This window comes from Trifolium pratense, linkage group LG2 (genome assembly GCF_020283565.1).
Source record: "Trifolium pratense cultivar HEN17-A07 linkage group LG2, ARS_RC_1.1, whole genome shotgun sequence".
Taxonomy (NCBI): Eukaryota; Viridiplantae; Streptophyta; class Magnoliopsida; order Fabales; family Fabaceae; genus Trifolium; species Trifolium pratense.
The window spans coordinates 2,887,055-2,908,548 of NC_060060.1; the positions used below are offsets into that span (position 1 = coordinate 2,887,055).

Here is a 21,494-nt window from a genome sequence, read left to right on the forward strand (position 1 = left end):
GTTTGGGTATGTTATCACGTTGCAAATAATCGCGTTTGGTTTTAACCAAACAACCCAGAAATCGAAGAAATCGCGTTTCGAGGTGGTAAACTCGCGTTTGGAGCTGCCCAACGTATAACCAAACAGACGCTTAGTTGGACCATCCGTTAATTCTTGTGGATACTTTGAATAGTATAATAGAATGAGAAGTGTGGTGTAATTTAAATGGTAGTTATCAGAGATATTATTACAGTGATCGGGGTTCGAATCCCGAATTCCACACTTCTACATATTTAAATGTGTGAGAGTCTAGCCACTAACCTAAGGCTCAGGAGGTCTACCTAAAATAAATCCAGATAATTATTGTGTGATACACTTATTTATATGTTATGTAATTGACGAATGAATATGATGCTACATATGAAATGATCAACCGTTAGTTTGTTCCTCTTAATTACTAACTCAATAGGTAAATGAAACTACTGAGACGAAGTGACTGTCTCACCCCCCACATTTTATTTTAGATAGACAGGTTGATCGAGGTGTCGAGGCCTTAAAGCATGAAGTTCAGATATGTGAATTACACTATTAAGCTGATGTTAAGATTTTCTTATATGTTGTATAAGACTCGGTTAGATTGTGTATTTAGAAGTTAGCTCAATTTTGTATTCACTTGGATTTTGTAATCCTATTCATGTGTTTCTAATGTAATTAATGTTTTCCGATTCAGTTGAGTACACTCTTGTTGATATTCTAGATAAATTGACATGGGGTGTTACAATTGGTAGACAAAAAAATAAATGAGAATTGTGGTTGTACCAAAAAAAAAGACAAAGAATGACAAGTGTGGTTGATTGGTGGTTAATGTATAAAAGTAGAAGACTCTTTGTTTTAGATCGAGAGATCAAAGTGTGTCACATGTAGGCTAATGTTATGGTGATCCACCATGGACAAATGATCTATTGAATATGAATTTTATAAAATTTATAGTTAGATTGAAAATTTATATCATATAAATCATCTATAAAAAAATTTACAAAAATTGAAAATCATTTGATATGTTATTGAGACCCATCAAGATTTACGGTATTTAATAAACCGTTAATCTTGATGGGTCTCAATAACATATATGATTTTCAATTTTTCTATGGATGATATAAATTTTCAATTCAACGGTGAATTTTGTAAAATTTGTATTCATTATAATGTTATTCATGACTGGTCCACCATGGACCACTTGATGAAGTGGTCCATATTAGAATTTATCGTCACATGTATTGTGAAGTTAATCGGTATGCGGAAGCTTTGACAAATATGAGATGTTGTTAAGATGATGAATTGATTTATTATGAGCATTGTCCGGCTAAAGCGGATGTCACTAAAGATTGTTTAAAATTTTTTAATCTTTTCTAACCTACTCCTTTCAGTTGACGATCACTATTATAAATAAAAAAAATATTTTTTTTTTATGTTTATTATTTTTTAATAACTTTTTTAAAAAATTACTTATTATAATGATCGAAAAAAATTAATTGGTATATCACGTTTTGAATTTAACTTCAATCATTTCATCCACCCACCACCAGTTTCTTCTTCCTACACTCTAGTGAGTCACTTCCAGGGACATCACAAAATGTGGCAAGTGTGCCATACATGAGCAAACTAAATATTGTTTTCAATTTTTTAATTTTTTCTAACCTACTCCTTTCAATTGACGGTCATGATTATAAATTAAAAAAAAATTTATTAATTGTTTAATAAATAATTTCTTTTTTACTTATTATAATGATCGAAAAAAATAATTGGTATATCACATTTTCAATTTAACTTCAATCTTTTCTTCCACCCACCAGTCTCTTCTTCCTACACTCTAGTCGGTCACTTCCAGGATTTCACAATTCACAAGAGGTGGCAAGTGTGCGATACATGAGTCTTGTTCCTCTTATAACACAATTCAAAAATCTAACTACCTAACAATTCAAACTGCAATTGTAAAAAAAAAAAAAAAATCAAAATGTAATTCAACAACATCATCAAGATTCAAAATACGCAACATTCACCAATTGTTAGTTGGTTCAGTGGTGATTGACGCTGAACTTGGTAGGAAGGACTACGGTTCAATCACCCGTAACTGCGATCGAGAAGGACTGAAATCACTTGATGCCAGAACTGGTCCCGAACCAGAACATTGATCTACCAAAGAGGGAATGAAATCCCCAACAATTATCATAACATTGAAAATATTATCATAATAAGCAATAAAATTACCTTCAATTTGCTCATTATTTTTTATTTTTTTTTACAATTAGTTGGGAATCAAACCCAGAACCTATAACGTACTACTCAAACCCCTCACCACTAAACCAAACTCGATGGCTTAATTTCCTCATTATTATATGTATCCAAATGTCATTCACAAGAAGTCTTGAAAATCCTAGCCCGAATTATTTCCGGGCTTTTTAGCCCGGCTCGATAAAGCCCGGCTAAAATATGGGCTAGCCCGAATGGGCCACGGGCGGCCCGCAAGCCCGAAAAACTTAAAATTAAAAGTAAATATAAATAATTTGTTTTGGATGATTTGAACTTAGTTCGTAATATAAATCATAAAACACCTCCGCTACTTAAGTAGCGGATGAGTAAAAATAAGGCACCCGAGAAACTCGTAGGTAGCGGATAAGTTAGAATAGGACGCGCGAGAAACTCGTACGTGTAAAAATAGGGCGCGCGAGAAACTCGTAAATATCAGATGAGTAAAAATAGGCGCGCAAGAAACTTATAAGTAGCGGACGACTAAAAATAGGACGCGCAAGAAATTCAAACCAATTTTAGGTCAATCATTAAAGGGAGTGTTGAAATTCAAACCAATCCACATAAAAATTGTAAATTGGTCTAAAAAGTTAAAAACTGCAAGAAAAAAAAGATCTTTGAGAATCAAAATCATTCCCATCTTCATTTTTGTCATTCCTAAAGTTTTAGGAATATAAATGCAATTATGTGACACTTGATGAGTCCAATTAATTTTTTAACTGGGTGAAGAAAATAGCGGGCATTAAAGGATCTTTAGGCATACCAATTCGGTTGGCACGCCCAAGCATCTTCATCGTATGTCATATTATCATAATAATATAATATTTTTTTTTCCTAAACGAAGATCATCTAGACATCAAAAGACAAAACAGACTTTACCTCCATTCTTTGCCTATAACCCCTTAGTATGTTATTAAAAAGAAAAAAGAAATATATACAAAAGCTGAAGGGACATAAAGCTAACTCGGTGAGTCTACACAAAAGCGCGTAGGACAACTAAACATACCCACTTCTAGTTAATCCTAAAAGAAAATAAATAGAAGTCCTAGAAATTTGAGGCGAATGAACCGACCGTCAAGCGATGATGACCTTTTCAAGCTAAAAGATCCGAAATAATGGAATGATACATATACTAAAACAGACTCGACACAATAACTCTCTATCAACCTCTGACGAAACAAGTTTTGTTGAAAATCCAAAGCAACCCAAAACAAATCGAAAACTAGATCGATGGATGGTCAATCAACGGGACTGAGTAAGCACCACGAGTACAAGAATCACCAAAAAACCAACAAACTCATTAGCACGACGAACGACCACAACCATCAACACGCAGAACCTAGCCCTTTTGCACATTATCAGGCTGAATCAGGTCTAGATGAAGAAGTTTTCTCTCCCGACCCCCCCCATTTCTTTTATACCCCCCGAAAATCCCATTTTGCCCTTTGCGGTATAAAAAAATTTTGTCAAGAGACTTCGGTTTTTACGAACCGCAGGCCATGGACTTCGGTTTTTACGAACCGCAGGCCATGGACTTCGGTTTATATAAACCACTCGCTGAATTACTTCGGTTAATGTTAACCGAAGTGTTTCTATATATAAATACTCTGCTGTCAGTTCTTATTATTCACAAAACGAGAATTTGAAAATCTTACGGAAAGAAGATCAACTTTTGACGCATTTGAGGCTTGAAATCGAGATTGAAGCATCATCTAATGGATTCAACACGCACCAAAGCACAAAACTCAGGTAACCACCGATTTAAATTCGTTTTTTCTTGCTATCATAGACTCTGTTCTCGCAAGGTTTCTGACAGTATTCCTTCGGGGAATATAAACCGAAGTCAGGTTATGTGACCTTCGGTTTATACGAACCGAAATGTTGATCCTCTGCGTTAGGCTTAGGCTTGGCTTGACTTGACTTTATATTGACTTATAAACTGTACTTCATATTGACTTGGCTTTATTTTGGCTTCATATTGACTTCATAGTGTCCTATGTGTTTAATTAGTGTTGTAATAGGATTGTAAATATTATGTGTGGTTGATTGATTGTTTTTTCATTTGCGTATGCTGTAGTTACGGAAGGCGAAATTAACGAAGTTGTCGAAGTTAGGCGACCTGTTGTGCTTGGCCTTTTTGCAACGGGCATTGTTCCAGCTGGTCAACCAAGAAGTCCTCCTAATGTGCCGCAGCCGATAGAAATTGACACATCGTCTCATTTTGCGACTGATAGGGAAGAGAACGACAGAGATGAGTTGATCAAATGGGCTCGAAGCGTGTCGCAAAGTTTAAGGTTCGCAATTATAGTTAGGCGATCCGATTCGGGCGAGAAGAGAAAGGCTCAATTGGTGTTAGAGTGTGAACGTAGTGGGAAGTATGTTCCAGCCAAGAAGAAGTTGAAATCCGATACCTCCGGAACAAGAAAATGCGAATGTCCTTTCATACTGTGCTGATGATGGACTCCACATACAAAACCAGCAAGTACAAAATGCCGCTGTTTGAAATAGTCGGATACACTTCGACCGAGAAGACATTCAACGTTGCTTTTGCCTGGCTCAGTAACGAAAAGGAAGACAACTTTATATGGGCTCTGCAACAACTACGTTGTTTGTTAAGGCGTGAGACAAATTTGCCGAAGGTTATCTTGACGGATCGAGATTTAGCTTTGATGAATGCTATTCCGGCTGTGTTTCCAGAAGCGGCGGCGTTGGTTTGTCGGTTCCATGTTAAGAAGAATGTGAGGACCAAGGCAGCCGAGCTGGTCAAGGTGAGGGATGGGGAAAAGGTCAAGGCGGCGGACATGAGGGAAAGAGTCTGTTTGGCGTTCGAGGATGTGTTAGATTCGTCTACTGAGGCTGAGTATACTGAAAATGTTATGGCTTTTAGGAAGTTATGTGAGAGGTGGCCAAAATTTGTTCGGTACGTTGAAGAGACAATTTTGGACACCGACAAAGAGAAGCTCGTGAGTGCATGGGTGGACAAGTATATGCACATGGGCAACAATACGACAAATAGAGCTGAAAGCGCACACGGTGTTTTGAAAAGTTACTTGACCGACGGTCTCGGTGATTTGGTGAAGGGTTGGGAATCGATTCACAGAATGTTAGGCAATCAATTCACCCAAGTGCAAACTGAATTTGGCCAGAACATGTCTGTGTATGGACACACATACCGGAAGAAAACACTTTACTCGACTTTGATGTTTAAAGTCTCTAGACGTGCAATGAGATACATCCACACTGAATCAAAAAGAGTCGAGTTTACTGGTATGGATAGCATGAAGTGTGGTTGTCTGATGAGGACTAACTACGGGCTGCCATGTGCGTGTTTGATTGCCAAGAAACTGCACCACAATAGGCCTATTAGACTCGATGAGGTTTACAAACATTGGAAGATAATTTGTTTCCAAGATGAAGAAGTTGGTGGCGACGTCGAGGACGATTATGCGTGCACGGCAGAGTGGCAAGCAATTCAGGTGCGTGTTTATTAAAGGCATAATACACTTATTTTACGATTTTACGATCATTATGCGTTGGTTTTTAATTTTTAATGGCATATTTTTTTTTTTTTGTTTGTTTTAGGAACGATTGAGGACAGCTGATGTAAGCATGAAAAATGAGATCCGAGATCAACTCCGCAAGATTGCGTATCCTACAACCACCGATGTGGAGCCTCCGACCACAAATGTAAAATCAAAAGGGGCTAAAAAGAAAAAGGTGGTCCGTGGAACAAGATCCACCAGCAGAGATAAGTCTCGATGGGAGCATGTTGAAGAATATTTCACGGAGACACAAGCGTCGCAATCGTCAAAGCCGTCTCCGTCAATTCCGTCCCACTCAAGGCCATCATCATCACAACCTACCGCATCAAACCCTATGCCTACGGTGTCTGAAGCTCCGCTCACTGTGTCCAACCCATTGCCACTAACCTCATCATCTAAAATTTTTGGAATTAACCACATGCCAAAATTCATGCATCCCTTCATTGAAGATATCATCAACGTGGACGGCGACGGCTATTGTGGTTACCGTGCCGTTGCATTGGCTCAGAGAGGCAACGAAGATGATTTTGAACTGATACGGTGCAACATGAGCAGGGAGTTGCGATTGAATAAGGATATGTATGTTGCTATATTTGGTTGCGAGGAGCGTTACCAATATATCTGTGATGCACTACTCCCACCCCCGAGGACGAGACAACGTACTAGTATTAGGAATAGTGTTGCACCGATGGATAAATGGTTCACGTTGCCGGATATGGGACATATCGTGGCCACCATATTGGATAGAGTAGTTGTTCAGCTCTCCATACTTCAAAATGGGCCTTGTGAAACTTTTTTCCCATTGCGTTCCATTCCGTCACCAAACCCGTCTTCAAGGGTTATTTGCCTTGGCGCGTTACCGGATCACTATGTTTTGGTAAAGCTTAAAGTTGGGTGTCCGATACCCAAATCAAACAAGTCGTGGAAGCAATATTGTGCTAAACAAAGTTTGGGTTGGGAAGATTCATTCATAGCTGCGCAACATAGGTTCGAGGAGATGATGAGCACCGAGAACGTTGTCCCCATCCAAATAGTTGGTGCAGGCAGTAGAGAAACTCCGTTGGTGATTGACTGATCATTTGGCCTATTTTAATGTATTTTACGTTGTTATATATTTTGATGTAAAGAACATCCATTTTGTAATGATATGAATCGAGATGTAATGACATCCATTTTGTAATGAAATATATTGAAGTGATTTGGTGTTGTGTAATTGTTTGTGTCAATATAATGATATTGGTTGAAGTAATCTTGATGTTGTGTAATTGTATGAATAATTTTTCCAATATGAATGTGTCTGGATGAACAGCATTAACAGTGGATTTCGCGTGGATGTCATTCCATGGAAGGTCGTGAGTTACAATATCATTGGTTGTCATGAAAATATATTTCGGTAACTATGTACCGGAATTTACCCAGATTTCGGTAAATATCTGCCGAACCAGCCTATTTCCAGTGAACAACCGAAATTTTCGGTAGATTGGTACCGAAGTATGCTGTTATTTCGGCAAATAGGTACCGAACTATAATTTCGGTACACATCTGCCGAATCCTACATATTCCAGTGAACCACTGAAATTTTCGGTAGCTTGGTACCGAAATAAGGGGGTATGACAGTCAACTTCGGTGAATATTAACCGAACTCATAAACTTCGGGGAATGCGAACCGAAATGTGTTTAAATTTACAACTGTTTACTGGGGGGTATAAAAGAAAACTGGGGGGTAGAAAAGATGTAAGCATATGCCTGAAAACTTGTTAAAAATCATATAAATAACTTAATCGATACGAACCCGTCAAATAATTTATATTTGAGATTACACCGACACTTTTTGTGGTTGAGATTGGACCGACAATTTTTATTTTTATTTAATTTTTTTTTTTTGTGGTCAAGATTACACCGACATTTAGTTGTGGTTAAAATTACACCGACGAAATTATGTGGCCGTAATTAGATTGAATGTAGTATAAAACCGCCGTATGTGTATAGTTGTGAAAAACACGTTTGAACAATTTCACAAAATGAGTGCTTCAAATCGGTCTGTTAATAACAATAGGGCGACATCTCATGCATTTTCAGTTAAGTTTCGCGGTAACAACGAGTTGTTCTGCGTTGACCTGTCGAACAATTTGACGACTATTCAAGCTCTTAAACGCCAGATCGAAGTCATGTATCGCTTCAAATACGGCAGACAAATCAAAATAGAAAAAATTGCGTATTACGAATCGACAATCGATCTGGCCAGTGATAATGTCGGTGGATATGATGAGCAACCCCGAAAATACGAGTGGAAGGAGTTGAAAAATGATGACGATGTGAACGACATGTTCAATGGGGTAGAAGTTGATCCGAAGTATCCACGTTTGTATGCTACCTTAGTAGTTACAAACTGAAATTTGGTTACTCATGTTGTTGAATTCTCAGTTATGTTGTCGTTGCATTTTCGTTTACGTTATCGCTTATTTTTCAGTTATGTTGATGTGACCTTTTAATTAATGAATGCTTTTATGTTGCACGTTTTTTATGCTCCATCTAAATTTTCTAAACGCTCGCCAAACGAATCAACACCCACCTACCGCATTTAAGCCCACCTAACTCCGCTAACTACCAATCCACCTCATTAACGCTCACCTACCGCCATAATGTGCACCAAACCCATCTTTAAATTCACGTGTTTTGTTGAATTCAACACTCGACAGAAAAAAAATAACGGGAAAATGGATGTCTCACTCACACAACGAATGAGATCTACTCTTGCGGCAGTTTACTTCGGCGATGGAAAACCGCATTTGTTTCGAATCAATGACGGTGAAACGTTCGAAGGTCTGAAACAGCAGCTGTACCAACTGAATCGCACCGTCAACAACCCGAACGACAATAGAACGGTATCAAATCTCCTGTATCGAAAGCCATCAATTGGTTCTGACGGACGCGTTGCTTTCACTCGTATGGCTGTTGAAAACAACGATGATGTTGAAACTATGTTTTCAATCTTCGAGCAGTACTCCTCCACGGGACCTATCGAGCTAGATGCGACACTGACAAGATCAGTTGAAGCCATCCTTGCTTGTCTTGTTGGGCCGGAAGACCCAAATAGGCAAACTAAGTGATGCGACCGTGTTGTTATCGTTTTGTTTTTTAATTTGCCTAAGTGTGTTTTCCTTTTCATCTTTGTTGTGATTTTTAGTTTGCCTAAGTGTGTTTCATTTTCTTGAAGTTATAATTAATACTATTTCGGTAAAAGCTTACCAAAGTTTTCCCAGATTTCGGTATTTAGGTACCGGAATTTTGACTCGGTCACTGGAAATAGGTAATTTCGGCAAAACTTTACCGAACTAGTAATTTCGGTAACTGCAACCCGAATATTACCCAGATTTCGGTAATATCCTCCCGAATTTTTGTCTGGCTCACTGTTTTAGTATGTTTCGGCAAAGTTTTACCGAAATATATCTTTTCCCAACAAATGACTTTAAACTATGTATCACCCGTGGGATCATATCCACGCGAAATCACCTGTTCGGATATAATCGTATTTCAAATGAAATTCATACATTCCAATCCAAATCCAATAAAAAAACAAATTAAATGGAAACCGCATTCAATATAAATCCATGTTCATACATCCCAAGCAAAACGAAATTATACGGACAAGTTGTTCCATTGTACACGGCAGGATTTAAAAAAAAATAAAACATAGCGAAAACAAAAAATAAAAAACTACAAGCTGCTTGTTCCGGCATCTTCAGTTGTTGTCTTCTTCTTCTTCTTCCTCTTCTTTGTTCCTTCACCCGAGTCTCTTTTCCTCTTCCGTCGCACCAAATATGCATCTACAGGCTCCAAATCAGTGTAGGCTTTTTCAATAACCACCAAAGCATCGGCCAAATTGAGTTGACCATCGAGCGCTTTCCTCAAATCCGCTCGAACCTTCTTAGTCACTTCAGACACGTCGCATTCACCACTCACGTTGTCCTCCTCAAGGTTAGCATGTGTTGGTGGATCCGCTTCAACCGGTGGCAATATCTTCGGATGAGAAACACGGTATAACCATGGAATGTATCCGGGTACGGTATCAAATGCACGCACAACTTTTGGTCCTCGCATCTCCTCTGTCACATAGTTGGCAGTCAGGTAGGAAGCAAATGCATCAGCAATCGTAAACCGATTCATACCAGCCTTTGCAGATACATCAGGGTGCCTAGGGATAGACTGGACATGTCCAAATTGTCGGAGGACACGTTCTGGCAAGTGTGGATTGATAATAGCACTTCCACACATAATCCAACCAGTGTACCAACTGATATCTTGAAAGGGTCTGGTTTGCCGGTGCTCCTCATATGGGCAAAACACCACTTCATCCATGCGCATTGTATCCAATGCGGACCTATGCTGCCCTGGAAATTTTGGTCCTTTTAAAGGCAAAAATCTTGCCGCATAGGGATTGTCGTGGGTGTATCTCTCATCAACAAAACGTCCACCAAAAGTTTTGAAATGCGCCATAATCCAGGCCTATTGAAAACACATGATATGGGTAAGCAAAATATTTAATTATAACAACCGACATTCAGTTAAAAGGCAAAACGCATTTTGAGTTTGTATGTATACCTGAAATAGACAGTTATAACCACCATGATTTCCACATCTCGGGCGGCTTGCAGCATCCAAGTAGTTGTACAGATATGCCAGCCCAGAAGCACCCCAATTCCACGTGTTAACTAAACTGAGGTCTCGCAAGTAGGTAAGAAAAATGACGTCCACGTACTGCATACTTTTGTTGGTGAAAATGGTTGCACCGATCAAGTAGAGCAAATAGCATCTAATGGTGCATTCCCTGAGGAATTCCACATCTTCAGCAGGCTTCTTTAACCTTTCAGCTTTCAAGGCATCCTTCAAATTATCGAGATACAAATCCTTCAACGCCTTAAACCCTATATGTGCTCCTTTCATTTTTTGAAACTCTTTCTTGCACTTACTAATAGGGAAGTTCAGATACTCTACGCACATCTCTTCACCATCTTCCTTTGTACATGACGTTCCGTTGTGGTCGAGCATTTTTCCGGTAATCGGAATATGAAGCAATGAGGACACGTCGTCCAAGGTTATAGTCATCTCACCAATAGGAAGATGGAAAGTTCCGGTCTCAGGATGCCATCGCTCTGCAAATGCCGTCAACAGACCCCAATCGGTGTGATTGTAATTTGTCCGCCGCAGAGTTTCGAGTCCGGACGCATTAACGACATTCCAAAACCACGAGTACTCTTTCGGACATATCTTGAAATTGTTGATTTTTTTCCCGTTGTTCATTACCCTCAAATACCGGGATTGGAGCTGCAAAACATTACACTTCATTACACTTCATAACAATCGACATCGAAAATAAATAGTGTTATATGAATCGTAACTTACCTCTCCTTTCCACAACGGTACAGCAACATGTTTTCCAAATCCCGGCAACAAAGACAAGTCAGACGGACCACCATCATAACATGTAACTGGTGGTGGTTTAACTCGTGGTGGGTTCCTTCCTTGTGTTACTCGTGTAACCTTTTTCCGTGGTTTTTTAGGTTCTGGTGGTGGTTGTTCAGCCTCCTCTTCCTCCTCCATTTCCTCTTCCGCTTCCTCATCAACTTCTTCTTCCCCATCATCATCCCCCTCTTCATCCGCTTCCTCATCCGCTTCCTCCGCTTCCTCATCCACTCCTTCCTCCCCTTCCTCCCCTTCCTCTTCCCCTTCTTCAGAAATATTTTCTTCCACGTCTTCATTCTCCTCTTGCGATTCTGCATCCTCCGGTCGAGGCTCATCCATCGTGGTTGAAACTGCTTTCCCTTTAGCTCGACTTGGAATTTTATCTACATTGACCGCAGCCTGTCTACGTGCAGAGCTATGTGCTTTGCTTGCACCGCCACGTCTTGTTCGGCCAACTTTGTCGTCCGTCATGATTCCTACAAGAAAACAGTCACCATAAGTATCTACGAAATCAATATTCATCGGTTACTCATTCAAACAATTTTTATACATAAATCAATACTCATACAAGCATTTTGTCAAACACTTGGTGCACATAAACAAGAATACAAATCCAATTCATATGCCCTAAAATAAATTACCCTATACAAGTCCAATCATATACCCTAAATTAAAATACAACCCCAAATTTAGTGGAATCAAAACAATAATCACGAGCATTAACAAATCAAAATAAAAAAATTAAAAAAAAAGCAAGAAAATGAGAGTTGAGTTTGAAAACTTACTTGTAGAGATGAGCTTGGTGATTATCAGGGAGAAATTGAATGTTTAGAAGAGAGAAATTGTCGTTCTACTGGTGAAACCTTAAATTTGCGATTGAAACCTCCAAAATCGCCCTAGCCTCTGTTGCAAACCGTTTTGGCGGAAATGGTGAACGTTTAAAGTTTTTCCTAATATATTAGTTAATTTCGGTACATGCGAACCGAACTATAGCGTTTTCGGCGTTTGTGTACCGAATATCACCCAGATTTCGGTAATTAGCCCCCGGAATTTTCATTGGTTCACTGGACAGGACGTATTCGGCATAAATATACCGAAAGTGATTTCGGTTACCAGGTACCGAAATTTACCCAGATATCGGTACGTGGATACCGAAATTTTGTTTCGTTCACTGGAATATGATCTATTCGGCAGAAATTTACCGAAATGTATATTCGGTTATCAGGTACCGAAAGTTACCCATATATCGGTGCCTGGATACCGAAATTTTCTTTGGTTCACTGGAATTAGGTCGTTTCGGCATATATCTACCGAAATGTACCCAGATTTCGGTAACTGGATACCGAAATGAATTGCATAATTTTCTTTTTTTTTTTTTTTTGGGTCTTGCACGTTTATGTAACATCATAAACTATCATAACATAGCTGAGTATTAAACACATCACGTTAACGGAAATTTAAAAAAGGTAACGGGTAATTAAACGTAGTCAAATACACCAAATTGTTTGAATCAGACTACATCCAAATTCGACAAATTCAAATAATAAAATTACATTAAACAACAACTGAGTTACAATATTAGCTAAGCCTACTCTCGAGTGTTGTACCGTCTCCCTCTACCCCGCTTAAGTCGCCGACACGTCAAAACAGGGTTAAGCAAATTCAAAATCCTCCGCAAAGTACCATGAACAGGAGTTCCTTCCACCGCCTCACCTTCGCGAAGTGACCTCTCCACCTCATCCCTAACACCACGGCATACCTGAAGCATGTTAGGGTCATTCCTTGCTTCCGCGGCCTCTATCAACACCTCTAAGTTAGGTGGCCTTGGTGGTGACACCGGAGCTTGTACGGGTCGCATAACTGGATGCGACACTTTGTAAAACCATGTCATGTATCCAGGTTCATGGTCCCATGCGCTAACCACAGCCTGACCCCTCATCTCTTCAGCAATCATCCTCAAATCCAACTCCTCCATAAAAACACGATCAATCTCACATAGGCTCATCCCCGGAGTCGCAGACAAATCCGGTTTTCTAGGAATGCCTTGGACATGTTTAAATTGTCTAAGCACGCGTTCAGGCAAATGCTTTGCTTTCAAATTACCACATCTCAACCATCCAGAAAACCAGCATGAATTTATCAAAGGGCGGACGTGTCGGTGATCATCATATGGACTGAATACGCAGTCATACGTCTGAATATTATCCAAACTGTTTCTATAGCTACTTGGTTCCCTATGTCCAGCTCCGGGAACAAACTTTGCATTTCGAGGCATGCCCTCAGAATAGATAGGATCCTGCGCCCACACGCTAAGTCCCGGAAAATGAGAAATTATCCAGCCCTGAAAGCATGACAAACAAGTTTCATTATATTGACGGACGTTACGTATCATACATGTTGAATAATTTTCGTAAGCGCACGTTTATGTTACCTGAAGCAAAGACATGTACCCAGCCATCTGATTCACTGTCACCAAACACGCATCATCCAGATAATGTTGCAAATGAACCAGAGCAGCAGCACCCCAATTCCATTCACGGACAGCCGACAAATCCTGAAAATACTGCAGGTATACTACGTCCACGTAGTAACTGCTTTTGTTGCTAAATATGGTACAACAGACCAAAAATAGCAAGAAAGCCCGTATGGACCTGTCCCTATACAGCTTAATCTCATGCGCCGACTTACCTTCAGCAACAGCTTTATCAGCTAATCCGTGGTTAACACTATAGATATCCTCCACGTCAGAATGCTTCAGATGGAGCCCGTTCATTTTGGCAAAATGACCCATAACAACATTCCGATCAACTCCTAGAAATGAATTAACCATGTCAGCCGCTTCATCCCTTGACATTTTGCCATGGTTCAGAAACTTTCCCTCGATCGGAATATGCAACAGACACTGGACATCGTCCAATGTGATGGCCAGCTCACCCAATGGAATGTGGAATGAACTCGTCTCCGTATGCCATCTTTCAACAAATGCCCAGAGGAGCCCGTAGTCAAGCACGCTAAAATTAGTCCGGGTAAGCGGCTCCAAACCCGATGCTTCAACCACATCCCAAAACCATCTGTCCGTGCGGCGCGACGGTTTTTGTATATTAATAACTTTTTTTCCGCTGGCGATGCAACGTAAATTTACCGCTAAAATCTGAAAAATTCAAATAACACAAAAAATTATCGAGCTAACGTAATCACAACATTTTTAATAAAATAATCGTCGTATTTTAAATTGGTTTACCTCTTTGTCATTTGGGTCTGCATACCATATCGGAATAGCCATATGCTTATCGTACTCCGTTAACAAGGACAAATCCGTCGGTCCTCCTCCAAAACCTACTTCATCATCATTACGTGAACACTTTGGTGGTTTTCGGCGTACTGGTTTGCGCCGTTGTTGTCGAGGTGGTTGTTGCGGTGGGTCTTGCGGTTCATCTTGCGGTGAGTGTTGCGGTGAGACTTGTGGTGAGACTTGTGGTGATCCAAGATCATCATAATCAAAACACGCATTTAAAAATTGGTCGGCATCAAATTCATCTTGCACCACCAATGATTGTCCTAGACGTGTCCGTCCACGTGTATGCGACCCACCCGCCTCGGCATCATGTGTACCTTGCCCCGGAGTTGGTCCTTTGCGACGACCTCGTTTGGACGGATGATTTGCAGCAAGCTCTCTACGAGCGGAAGCATGTGCATTGATTGCCTTTCCATGCCTACCCCTAGGTAGATTTTCTTCCATATCTATACATAGATAAATAAATTCACAGTCAATACAATACTTATAATTCAATCGAACACATGATTCTTGCAACAATGGAAACATAATTCAAATGGAAACATGCATTCATATTCACTCGTACATTTTGACAAACACTTAGAGTACACTATAACTCAATTAGCTTCATATTCACATTTAACTCAATTAGCAACATTCATTCATGCTAGTATGTAACCAATCTAACAACTAACCAATAATCAACGATTCAAACAACATAATCAACAATTTAACTCAATAATCAGATATTGAAATTTTGGAATTTTTATACGGAAGAACAAAAAATGAATTTGAAATGTCATGGTCATGAGGAATGCATAGAATGACAAATAAAGGAAAGAAACTTACTTGATGAAATGTGATTTGAAGTTGGATGTTGAAGTTGGCCGCAAATGTGTAGAAGAAAGGAAGAGAGGAGTTTTGTGGTTTGTTTTTCAAAATAAAACGAACTTACTGAAATTGTTCATATGTAAGACAACTTCGGTTAATATTAACCGAATCAACCCTTCGGTTAATATCCACCGAAGCAACCCTACATTCGGTTCGTGGATACCGAACGATGCCAACACCACGTTCGGTTCGCAGTTACCGAAATGTTTCAAGATGTCAAAAGACTTCGGTTTTTATAAACCGCAGTACCCCCCAAGGGTAAAAACGGAAATTCAGGGGGTATAAAAGAAATGAGGGGGGTCGGGAGAGAAAACTTCCTAGATGAATCCAGATCGTGGGAAGCTTCCAACAAAACAACGCACAAAGATGAACAACCTAAGTAGGCACAAAAATCACCACTTATGTTCTACGCTTAGCAGTGTGATGGATTTTTATATCGAAGCCACCAAACAATAATCTCGGAACTCCTTGCCGGTCCAAAAACAAGCCAATAATATTGAATCAAATCATGAGATCATGTTTGCCCCTCTTGGAATCTCTGTATATCATCGACTGATTGCAAATTTTGAAACGTTATATCACTGACCGATTGCAGCTCTATGATGAATGTGACTGCACTGATCAACAGTTCGTTTGGTGAAATACACCAATCAACCATTTCTGTCGATAAACAGAATTCTGTACGTGACCATGTATGGTCCAGAGCAACAAGCAGAACCGTCAGCGTCTACTAGAAACAACCCCAAAAGGGGTGTAAGGATGGTGGGATCGCGACTCCAAAAGAATCCATCGCACCATCGCGAGACTATGGTTACATTGTGACAGGAGAGTTTGGAATTAAATTTTTTTACAAGAGAAACAAAAACTCGGGGTAATGCAAACATAACTAAGTGTCCAAACTGGTGAAATTATCAACTGTCAATACAAAACAAGTTCAAGAACTAACAACTCTCTGCAATAACAACAAACATATGACTCTTTCGAGCCAAATAAGTTCAATGTCAAACTCGAGAATTACGAAGATAGTGAAAACAGTTTGAAATCAATGATGATATACATATAAGTAGTGCTTAAATATATAAGATGTTTGTGGATCAACTTGCACTGTTTTTATTTTAAGTGGCAAGGGCAACCGACTTTAAAAACTTTTCTATAAAGGTATTTTTGTACTAGTGACAGCCCAATAAGTAATAATATAAAAAAATAATATTGAATTTCCTCCTATCGTGTATATATATAATTGCTTGGACATTGGTTTCTTTGCTATAAACCTTTCTTTCTTGTTCAACCATGGCACAACAAGAAGAACAATTCAATGTTGTTGAAGTTTGCAATGTTGAACCATTTCATGAACCAACAAAACCTTCTCAGTCACCAACCTCACTTCCACTAACTTTCTTTGATCTTCTATGGCTAAGATTTCCACCAGTTGAACGTCTCTTCTTCTATGAATTCACAAACTCAACCAATTTTTTTTATGAAACTTTTCTTCCAAATCTCAAACACTCACTTTCACTCACACTTCAACACTTTCTCCCTTTCGCCGGAAACATAGTTTGGCCTATTGGTTCATCGAAACCAATCATAAACTATGTTCCCGGTGATTTTGTTTCCTTCACGGTTGTTGAATCAAACTCAAGTTTCAAAGATCTTTCTTCTAATCATTGTGAAGCTTCAAAAAGACATCATTTGATACCCCTTTTGAAAACTTCACATGAAAAAGCTTCTTTGGTTTCGTTTCAAGTCACTTTGTTTCCAAACAATGGTTTTTGCATTGGAATAACAACACATCATGCTGGTTTTGATGGAAAATCTTCAACAAATTTCATGAAATCATGGTCCTATATTACATCTTCTATTTCTAACCTTGATTCATCTTTTTTATCTTTACCTGAAAATCTAACACCTTTTTTTGATAGATCATTGATACAAGATCATAATAATGGAATTGGAATCAGTGAAGCATATGTTATTGATATTATGAAACAAGGTGGACCAAACAATAAAAGTGTCAAGGTTATAGATTTTCCTAGTACATTGAAAAATGATGCAATTAAAAGCTTCTTTGAATTAACACCTTCAAATATTCAAAAGCTTAAGCAACATGCAAAAAATGAGATGAAGATGAATGTTACTAATTTGTCAACATTTTCAGTTACATGTGCTTATGTGTTATCATGTTTAGCAAAAGCAGAAAAACCAAAGGATGAAAAAGTGATTTTAATATTTGCTGTTGATTGTAGAACAAGATTGGACCCTCCAATTTCTTCTATGTATATTGGAAATTGTATTGCAGGACAAAAGGTTAAGCTTGAGCCAAAGAAATTAGTTGAAAAAGATGGATTTTTAAGTGCTTTAGAAGGGATGAGTGAAGGTTTGAATAAGGTGAAAAATGATGGAGTGTTGAATGGAGCTGAAAACTGGTTAAGTCATATGGTAAATGCTAATGAGAGTATTAAAATATATTCTATTGCTGGATCACCAAGGTTTGAAGTTTATAGTATTGATTTTGGATTTGGAAAGCCTAAAAAAGTGGATACTACTTCAACTGATAAAACAGGAGCATTTTCTATTAGTGAAACTAGGAATAATGATGGTGGAGTTGAGATTGGTTTGGCTTTAAACAAGCAAGAGATGGAAACTTTTTCTACCCTTTTTGTTCAAGGACTTGAATGCATTTAAAGTTTCAAACTTTACTACTAGTTTGAAGAAAACACAATTGTTTGAATATATGTTTCAGGCAATTTGTTTTGGTATGAATAAATGTAATTTTGTTATTGTTGTTATCGATTGCTCTGCACTCTTTTTTCCTTGTCAGGCTTTTTCCCACTGGATTTTCTTGACAAGGTTTTTAATGAGGCAGAGACTGAGTTCTCTTGATCTTTTGGCTTGGTTTTGGTCTAGTCCCCCAAGTGCTATGTAACTTTATCTTTTTTAATATTATTTTGGGAGTTTAAAAAAAAAATTTAAATTTGTATTCAATGTGCAACATCAGCATTATTTTTATTATGATTGCAATAATGCAATCTTCTATAGACTGCATAGCCAGAGTACCCTTTGGAAGATGTATTCAATGTATGTCTGTACTTTTTTCAATTCATCCTTGCTTTAATTTCTGGCTATCCATCCTTTGCTAGGAAGCACCGACACCTCTATGATTAGGTGTGTCGCGGTGTCCGACACGTGTCGGTGTCCGACACTCTTATGACACTCGTCCGACACGTGTCGGATAGCTCATATCGGTGTCGGGAAAAATTCAATTTTTCCTTTAGTTTGACACTCCTTTGATCGGTATCCGACACCTGTAAGACACTCGTATGACACGTGTCGGACAAGTGTCCCAAAAAAAATATTTTTCTTTGCTTATACTCTCCTTAGGCACATATTAGACATATCTACAAGAGTTAAAGATGTGTAGAAATAACAATATTGATCAATTAGGAATTGAAGACATTACATTTTGATTACGATATTTTTAGTTTTTTCGATCGTAGATGGATAAATAAAGGTAAAATACTATCATATCTTGTTTTAAAACTTTTTTAAAAAAATAACTTGCTCAAATTAGATTTACATGTATATATTTTGATTCTCAATTTATATGTTTTATAAATATGTAGCGGTGTCGGTGTCCTATATTTTTTACATTAGCGGTGTCGTGGTGTCCGTGTCCGTGTCGTGTCGCGGTGTCCGTGTCGGAGTCCGTGCTTCATAGATCCTTTGTACCAAGGTTGTCTTTTAATTCAATAAAATTGTGACTATGTTCAGTGGTGCATATCTAGAAAAGTTTATTATACATACTGAGAAACATGAAATACAGAAAAAAATAAAGTCAAACATTGCATGGTCAAAGTGAACCTTGATCTTGGCATCAACCTACACTTGCTTCTAACAACCATTGCCAGTTCCAAAAGATTCACCTTCACCTCTTCAACCGTTATAATGCCTTCTACCCTCTTGAAGATCTTGTCTCCAACTACCATAGAAATTTTAGGTAGCTCCACAAGTTTCCACCATAACATCTTCGGCCCCAGAGTGTTCCTCTTTGTCCTTCCGAAGAAACGCTTGCCTCCAACTATCCTTGAATTTTAGGATAGCCCTACAAGCTACACCATAACCTCTTCAGCCCCCAAATTGTTCCTTTTCGTCCTCCTGAAGAACTGCTTACCTCTAACTATCCTTGAATTTTTAGGATAGCCCTACAAGCTGCACCATACCCTCTTCAACCTCTGGAACGGCTTTCGTACTCTTGAAGAACTCTCATCCAACTACCTTTGGATTTTGAGGTTGAGGTAGTTTCACAAGCTGCAAAATCGAACTCTCCTTGCATCCCACTACCTCTAGTAGTCCCACAAGTTTCAAAGTTTGTTTATCGTTGTTCCTAATTGCTTCCCTGAAGATCTTTGATGCCAAGTTTTGCACTTCTTCAGCCTAATTTGAACATAACACACAAGGTCTCCATAGCCATACTTCTTTGGTGCAACAATATCACTCCCTTCCCTATCCATCTCCTACTAGATAGCTAGGAGCTAATGTTGATTGTCTTCTTCTGGTCCCACTAGTAAAAGACTCTACCTCAAACCGAGTTTTCTCCTCCAAAGACTTAAAACAAGTATATCAAGTTATCAACTATATATGCTTTCCACCTTTTAACCGGCAAAACTTTTCGAACAGGCCATTGATAGTTTCAAACAATTCCAATTCAATTCCATTACCTAGTAAACCTTGTTTCACTAGTCCAACTAAACCCATGACACTAACAAATTCCAACTCAACTTTTACAGTTTTTATTTGAATTGATTTGAATATTAACATCCCTATATATAATAATATTATAAAAAGTAATATTGAATTTCATCCAACCCTTATATATAATTGCCTTGGACATTGGTTTCTTTGCTATAAACCTTTCTTTCTTGTTGAACCATGGTACAACCAGAAGAACCATTCAAAGTTGTTGAAGTTTGCAATGTTGAACCATTTCATGGACCAACAAAACCTTCTCAATCAGCACCAACATTACTTCCCCTCACTTTCTTTGATCTTTTATGTTTAAGATCACCACCTGTTGAATGTCTCTACTTCTATGAACTCACAAACTCAACCACTTTTTTCTATAAAACTATTCTTCCAAATCTCAAACACTCACTTTCACTCACACTTCAACACTTCCTCCCTCTTGCCGGAAACATAACATGGCCTATTGATTCATCCAAACCATTCATAAACTATGTTTGCGACGATTCTGTTTCCTTTACTGTTGTTGAGTCTAAAGCAAGTTTCAAAGATATTTCTTCTCATTATTGCGAAGCTTCAAAAAGACATAACTTGATACCACTTTTGGAAACTTGTCATGAAAAAGCTTCTTTGATTTCAATTCAAGTCACTTTGTTTCCAAACAATGGTTTTTGCCTTGGAATAACAACACACCATGCTGCTTTTGATGGAAAGACTGCTTCACATTTTATGAAATCATGGTCCTATATTACATGTTCTAATTATAACCTTGATTCATCTTTTTTATCTTTACCTGAAAACCTAACACCTTTTTTTGATAGATCATTGATACAAGATCATGATAATGGAATTGGAATCAGTGAAGCATATGTTGTTGATTATATGAAACAAGGTGGACCAAATAATAATAGTGTCAAGGTTATAGATTTTCCTAGTACATTGAAAAATGATGCAATTAAAAGCTTATTTGAATTATCACCTTCAAATATTCAAAAGCTTAAGCAACATGCAAAAAATGAGATGAAAATGAATGTTATAAATTTGTCAAGGCTTGAAATGTATAGTATTGATTTTGGATTTGGAAAGCCAAAAAAAGTTGATATAGCTTCAACTGATAAAACAGGAGCATTTTCTCACTGTGAAACTAGGTATAATGATGGTGGAGTTGAGATTGGTTTGGCTTTAAACAAGCAAGAGATGGAAACTTTTTCCACCCTTTTTGTTCAAGAACTTGAATCCATTTGAAGTTTCAAACTTTACTACTAAATTGAAGGAAATACAATTGTTTGAATGTATTTCAG

At 38.3% G+C, this 21,494-nt stretch overlaps 7 protein-coding genes across 7 annotated transcripts; 5 read left to right on the forward strand and 2 right to left on the reverse strand.

Annotated features, from left to right (window-relative positions):
* The first annotated feature begins 3,693 nt into the window (after positions 1–3,693).
* Positions 3,694–4,740, forward strand: LOC123909900. The gene is made up of 2 exons (XM_045960830.1): positions 3,694–4,035; positions 4,364–4,740. Exons 1-2 carry the CDS (start codon positions 4,002–4,004, stop codon positions 4,738–4,740), a joined length of 411 nt encoding a protein of 136 aa, XP_045816786.1. The 5' UTR covers positions 3,694–4,001.
* A 16-nt stretch (positions 4,741–4,756) lies between these two features.
* On the forward strand, positions 4,757–6,903 carry LOC123909904 (PKS-NRPS hybrid synthetase cheA-like). The gene is made up of 2 exons (XM_045960832.1): positions 4,757–5,762; positions 5,869–6,903. Exons 1-2 carry the CDS (start codon positions 4,776–4,778, stop codon positions 6,901–6,903), a joined length of 2,022 nt encoding a protein of 673 aa, XP_045816788.1. The 5' UTR covers positions 4,757–4,775.
* Positions 6,904–8,545: 1,642 nt separating this feature from the next.
* Positions 8,546–8,938, forward strand: LOC123909910. Its single transcript, XM_045960845.1, has one exon. The coding sequence runs from the start codon at positions 8,546–8,548 to the stop codon at positions 8,936–8,938; it is 393 nt and encodes a 130-aa protein (XP_045816801.1).
* Positions 8,939–9,223: 285 nt separating this feature from the next.
* LOC123910138 (protein MAIN-LIKE 1-like) lies at positions 9,224–14,651 on the reverse strand. Its single transcript, XM_045961190.1, has 4 exons — positions 14,533–14,651; positions 11,232–11,767; positions 10,431–11,153; positions 9,224–10,334 (listed from the first exon to the last, which is right to left on the reverse strand). Exons 2-4 carry the CDS (start codon positions 11,760–11,762, stop codon positions 9,546–9,548), a joined length of 2,043 nt encoding a protein of 680 aa, XP_045817146.1. The 5' UTR covers positions 11,763–11,767; positions 14,533–14,651; the 3' UTR covers positions 9,224–9,545.
* LOC123910139 (protein MAIN-LIKE 1-like) lies at positions 12,757–14,451 on the reverse strand. Its single transcript, XM_045961191.1, has 2 exons — positions 13,723–14,451; positions 12,757–13,632 (listed from the first exon to the last, which is right to left on the reverse strand). Exons 1-2 carry the CDS (start codon positions 14,143–14,145, stop codon positions 12,880–12,882), a joined length of 1,176 nt encoding a protein of 391 aa, XP_045817147.1. The 5' UTR covers positions 14,146–14,451; the 3' UTR covers positions 12,757–12,879.
* A 2,008-nt stretch (positions 14,652–16,659) lies between the features above and the next one.
* Positions 16,660–18,583, forward strand: LOC123907695 (phenolic glucoside malonyltransferase 1-like). Its single transcript, XM_045958062.1, has one exon. The coding sequence runs from the start codon at positions 16,747–16,749 to the stop codon at positions 18,136–18,138; it is 1,392 nt and encodes a 463-aa protein (XP_045814018.1). The 5' UTR covers positions 16,660–16,746; the 3' UTR covers positions 18,139–18,583.
* A 1,799-nt stretch (positions 18,584–20,382) lies between these two features.
* On the forward strand, positions 20,383–21,438 carry LOC123909917 (phenolic glucoside malonyltransferase 1-like). Its single transcript, XM_045960850.1, has one exon. It carries the CDS (start codon positions 20,383–20,385, stop codon positions 21,436–21,438), a length of 1,056 nt encoding a protein of 351 aa, XP_045816806.1.
* Positions 21,439–21,494: the final 56 nt, after the last annotated feature.

Excerpts from the sequence above, each read along its gene's own strand:
- LOC123909910 (XM_045960845.1), top strand. The coding sequence starts at position 8,546 with ATGGATGTCTCACTCACACAACGAATGAGATCTACTCTTGCGGCAGTT.
- LOC123910139 (XM_045961191.1), bottom strand. The coding sequence starts at position 14,145 with ATGTCAAGGGATGAAGCGGCTGACATGGTTAATTCATTTCTAGGAGTT. Across the intron at positions 13,633-13,722 it reads GGTACATGTCTTTGCTTCAG|GGCTGGATAATTTCTCATTT; the intron begins GTAACATAAACG and ends TCATGCTTTCAG.
- LOC123907695 (XM_045958062.1), top strand. The coding sequence starts at position 16,747 with ATGGCACAACAAGAAGAACAATTCAATGTTGTTGAAGTTTGCAATGTT.
- LOC123909904 (XM_045960832.1), top strand. The coding sequence starts at position 4,776 with ATGCCGCTGTTTGAAATAGTCGGATACACTTCGACCGAGAAGACATTC. Across the intron at positions 5,763-5,868 it reads CAGAGTGGCAAGCAATTCAG|GAACGATTGAGGACAGCTGA; the intron begins GTGCGTGTTTAT and ends TGTTTGTTTTAG.
- LOC123910138 (XM_045961190.1), bottom strand. The coding sequence starts at position 11,762 with ATGACGGACGACAAAGTTGGCCGAACAAGACGTGGCGGTGCAAGCAAA. Across the intron at positions 11,154-11,231 it reads TACCGTTGTGGAAAGGAGAG|CTCCAATCCCGGTATTTGAG; the intron begins GTAAGTTACGAT and ends AATGTTTTGCAG. Across the intron at positions 10,335-10,430 it reads GTTATAACTGTCTATTTCAG|GCCTGGATTATGGCGCATTT; the intron begins GTATACATACAA and ends TGTTTTCAATAG.
- LOC123909917 (XM_045960850.1), top strand. The coding sequence starts at position 20,383 with ATGGTACAACCAGAAGAACCATTCAAAGTTGTTGAAGTTTGCAATGTT.
- LOC123909900 (XM_045960830.1), top strand. The coding sequence starts at position 4,002 with ATGGATTCAACACGCACCAAAGCACAAAACTCAG. Across the intron at positions 4,036-4,363 it reads CACCAAAGCACAAAACTCAG|TTACGGAAGGCGAAATTAAC; the intron begins GTAACCACCGAT and ends CGTATGCTGTAG.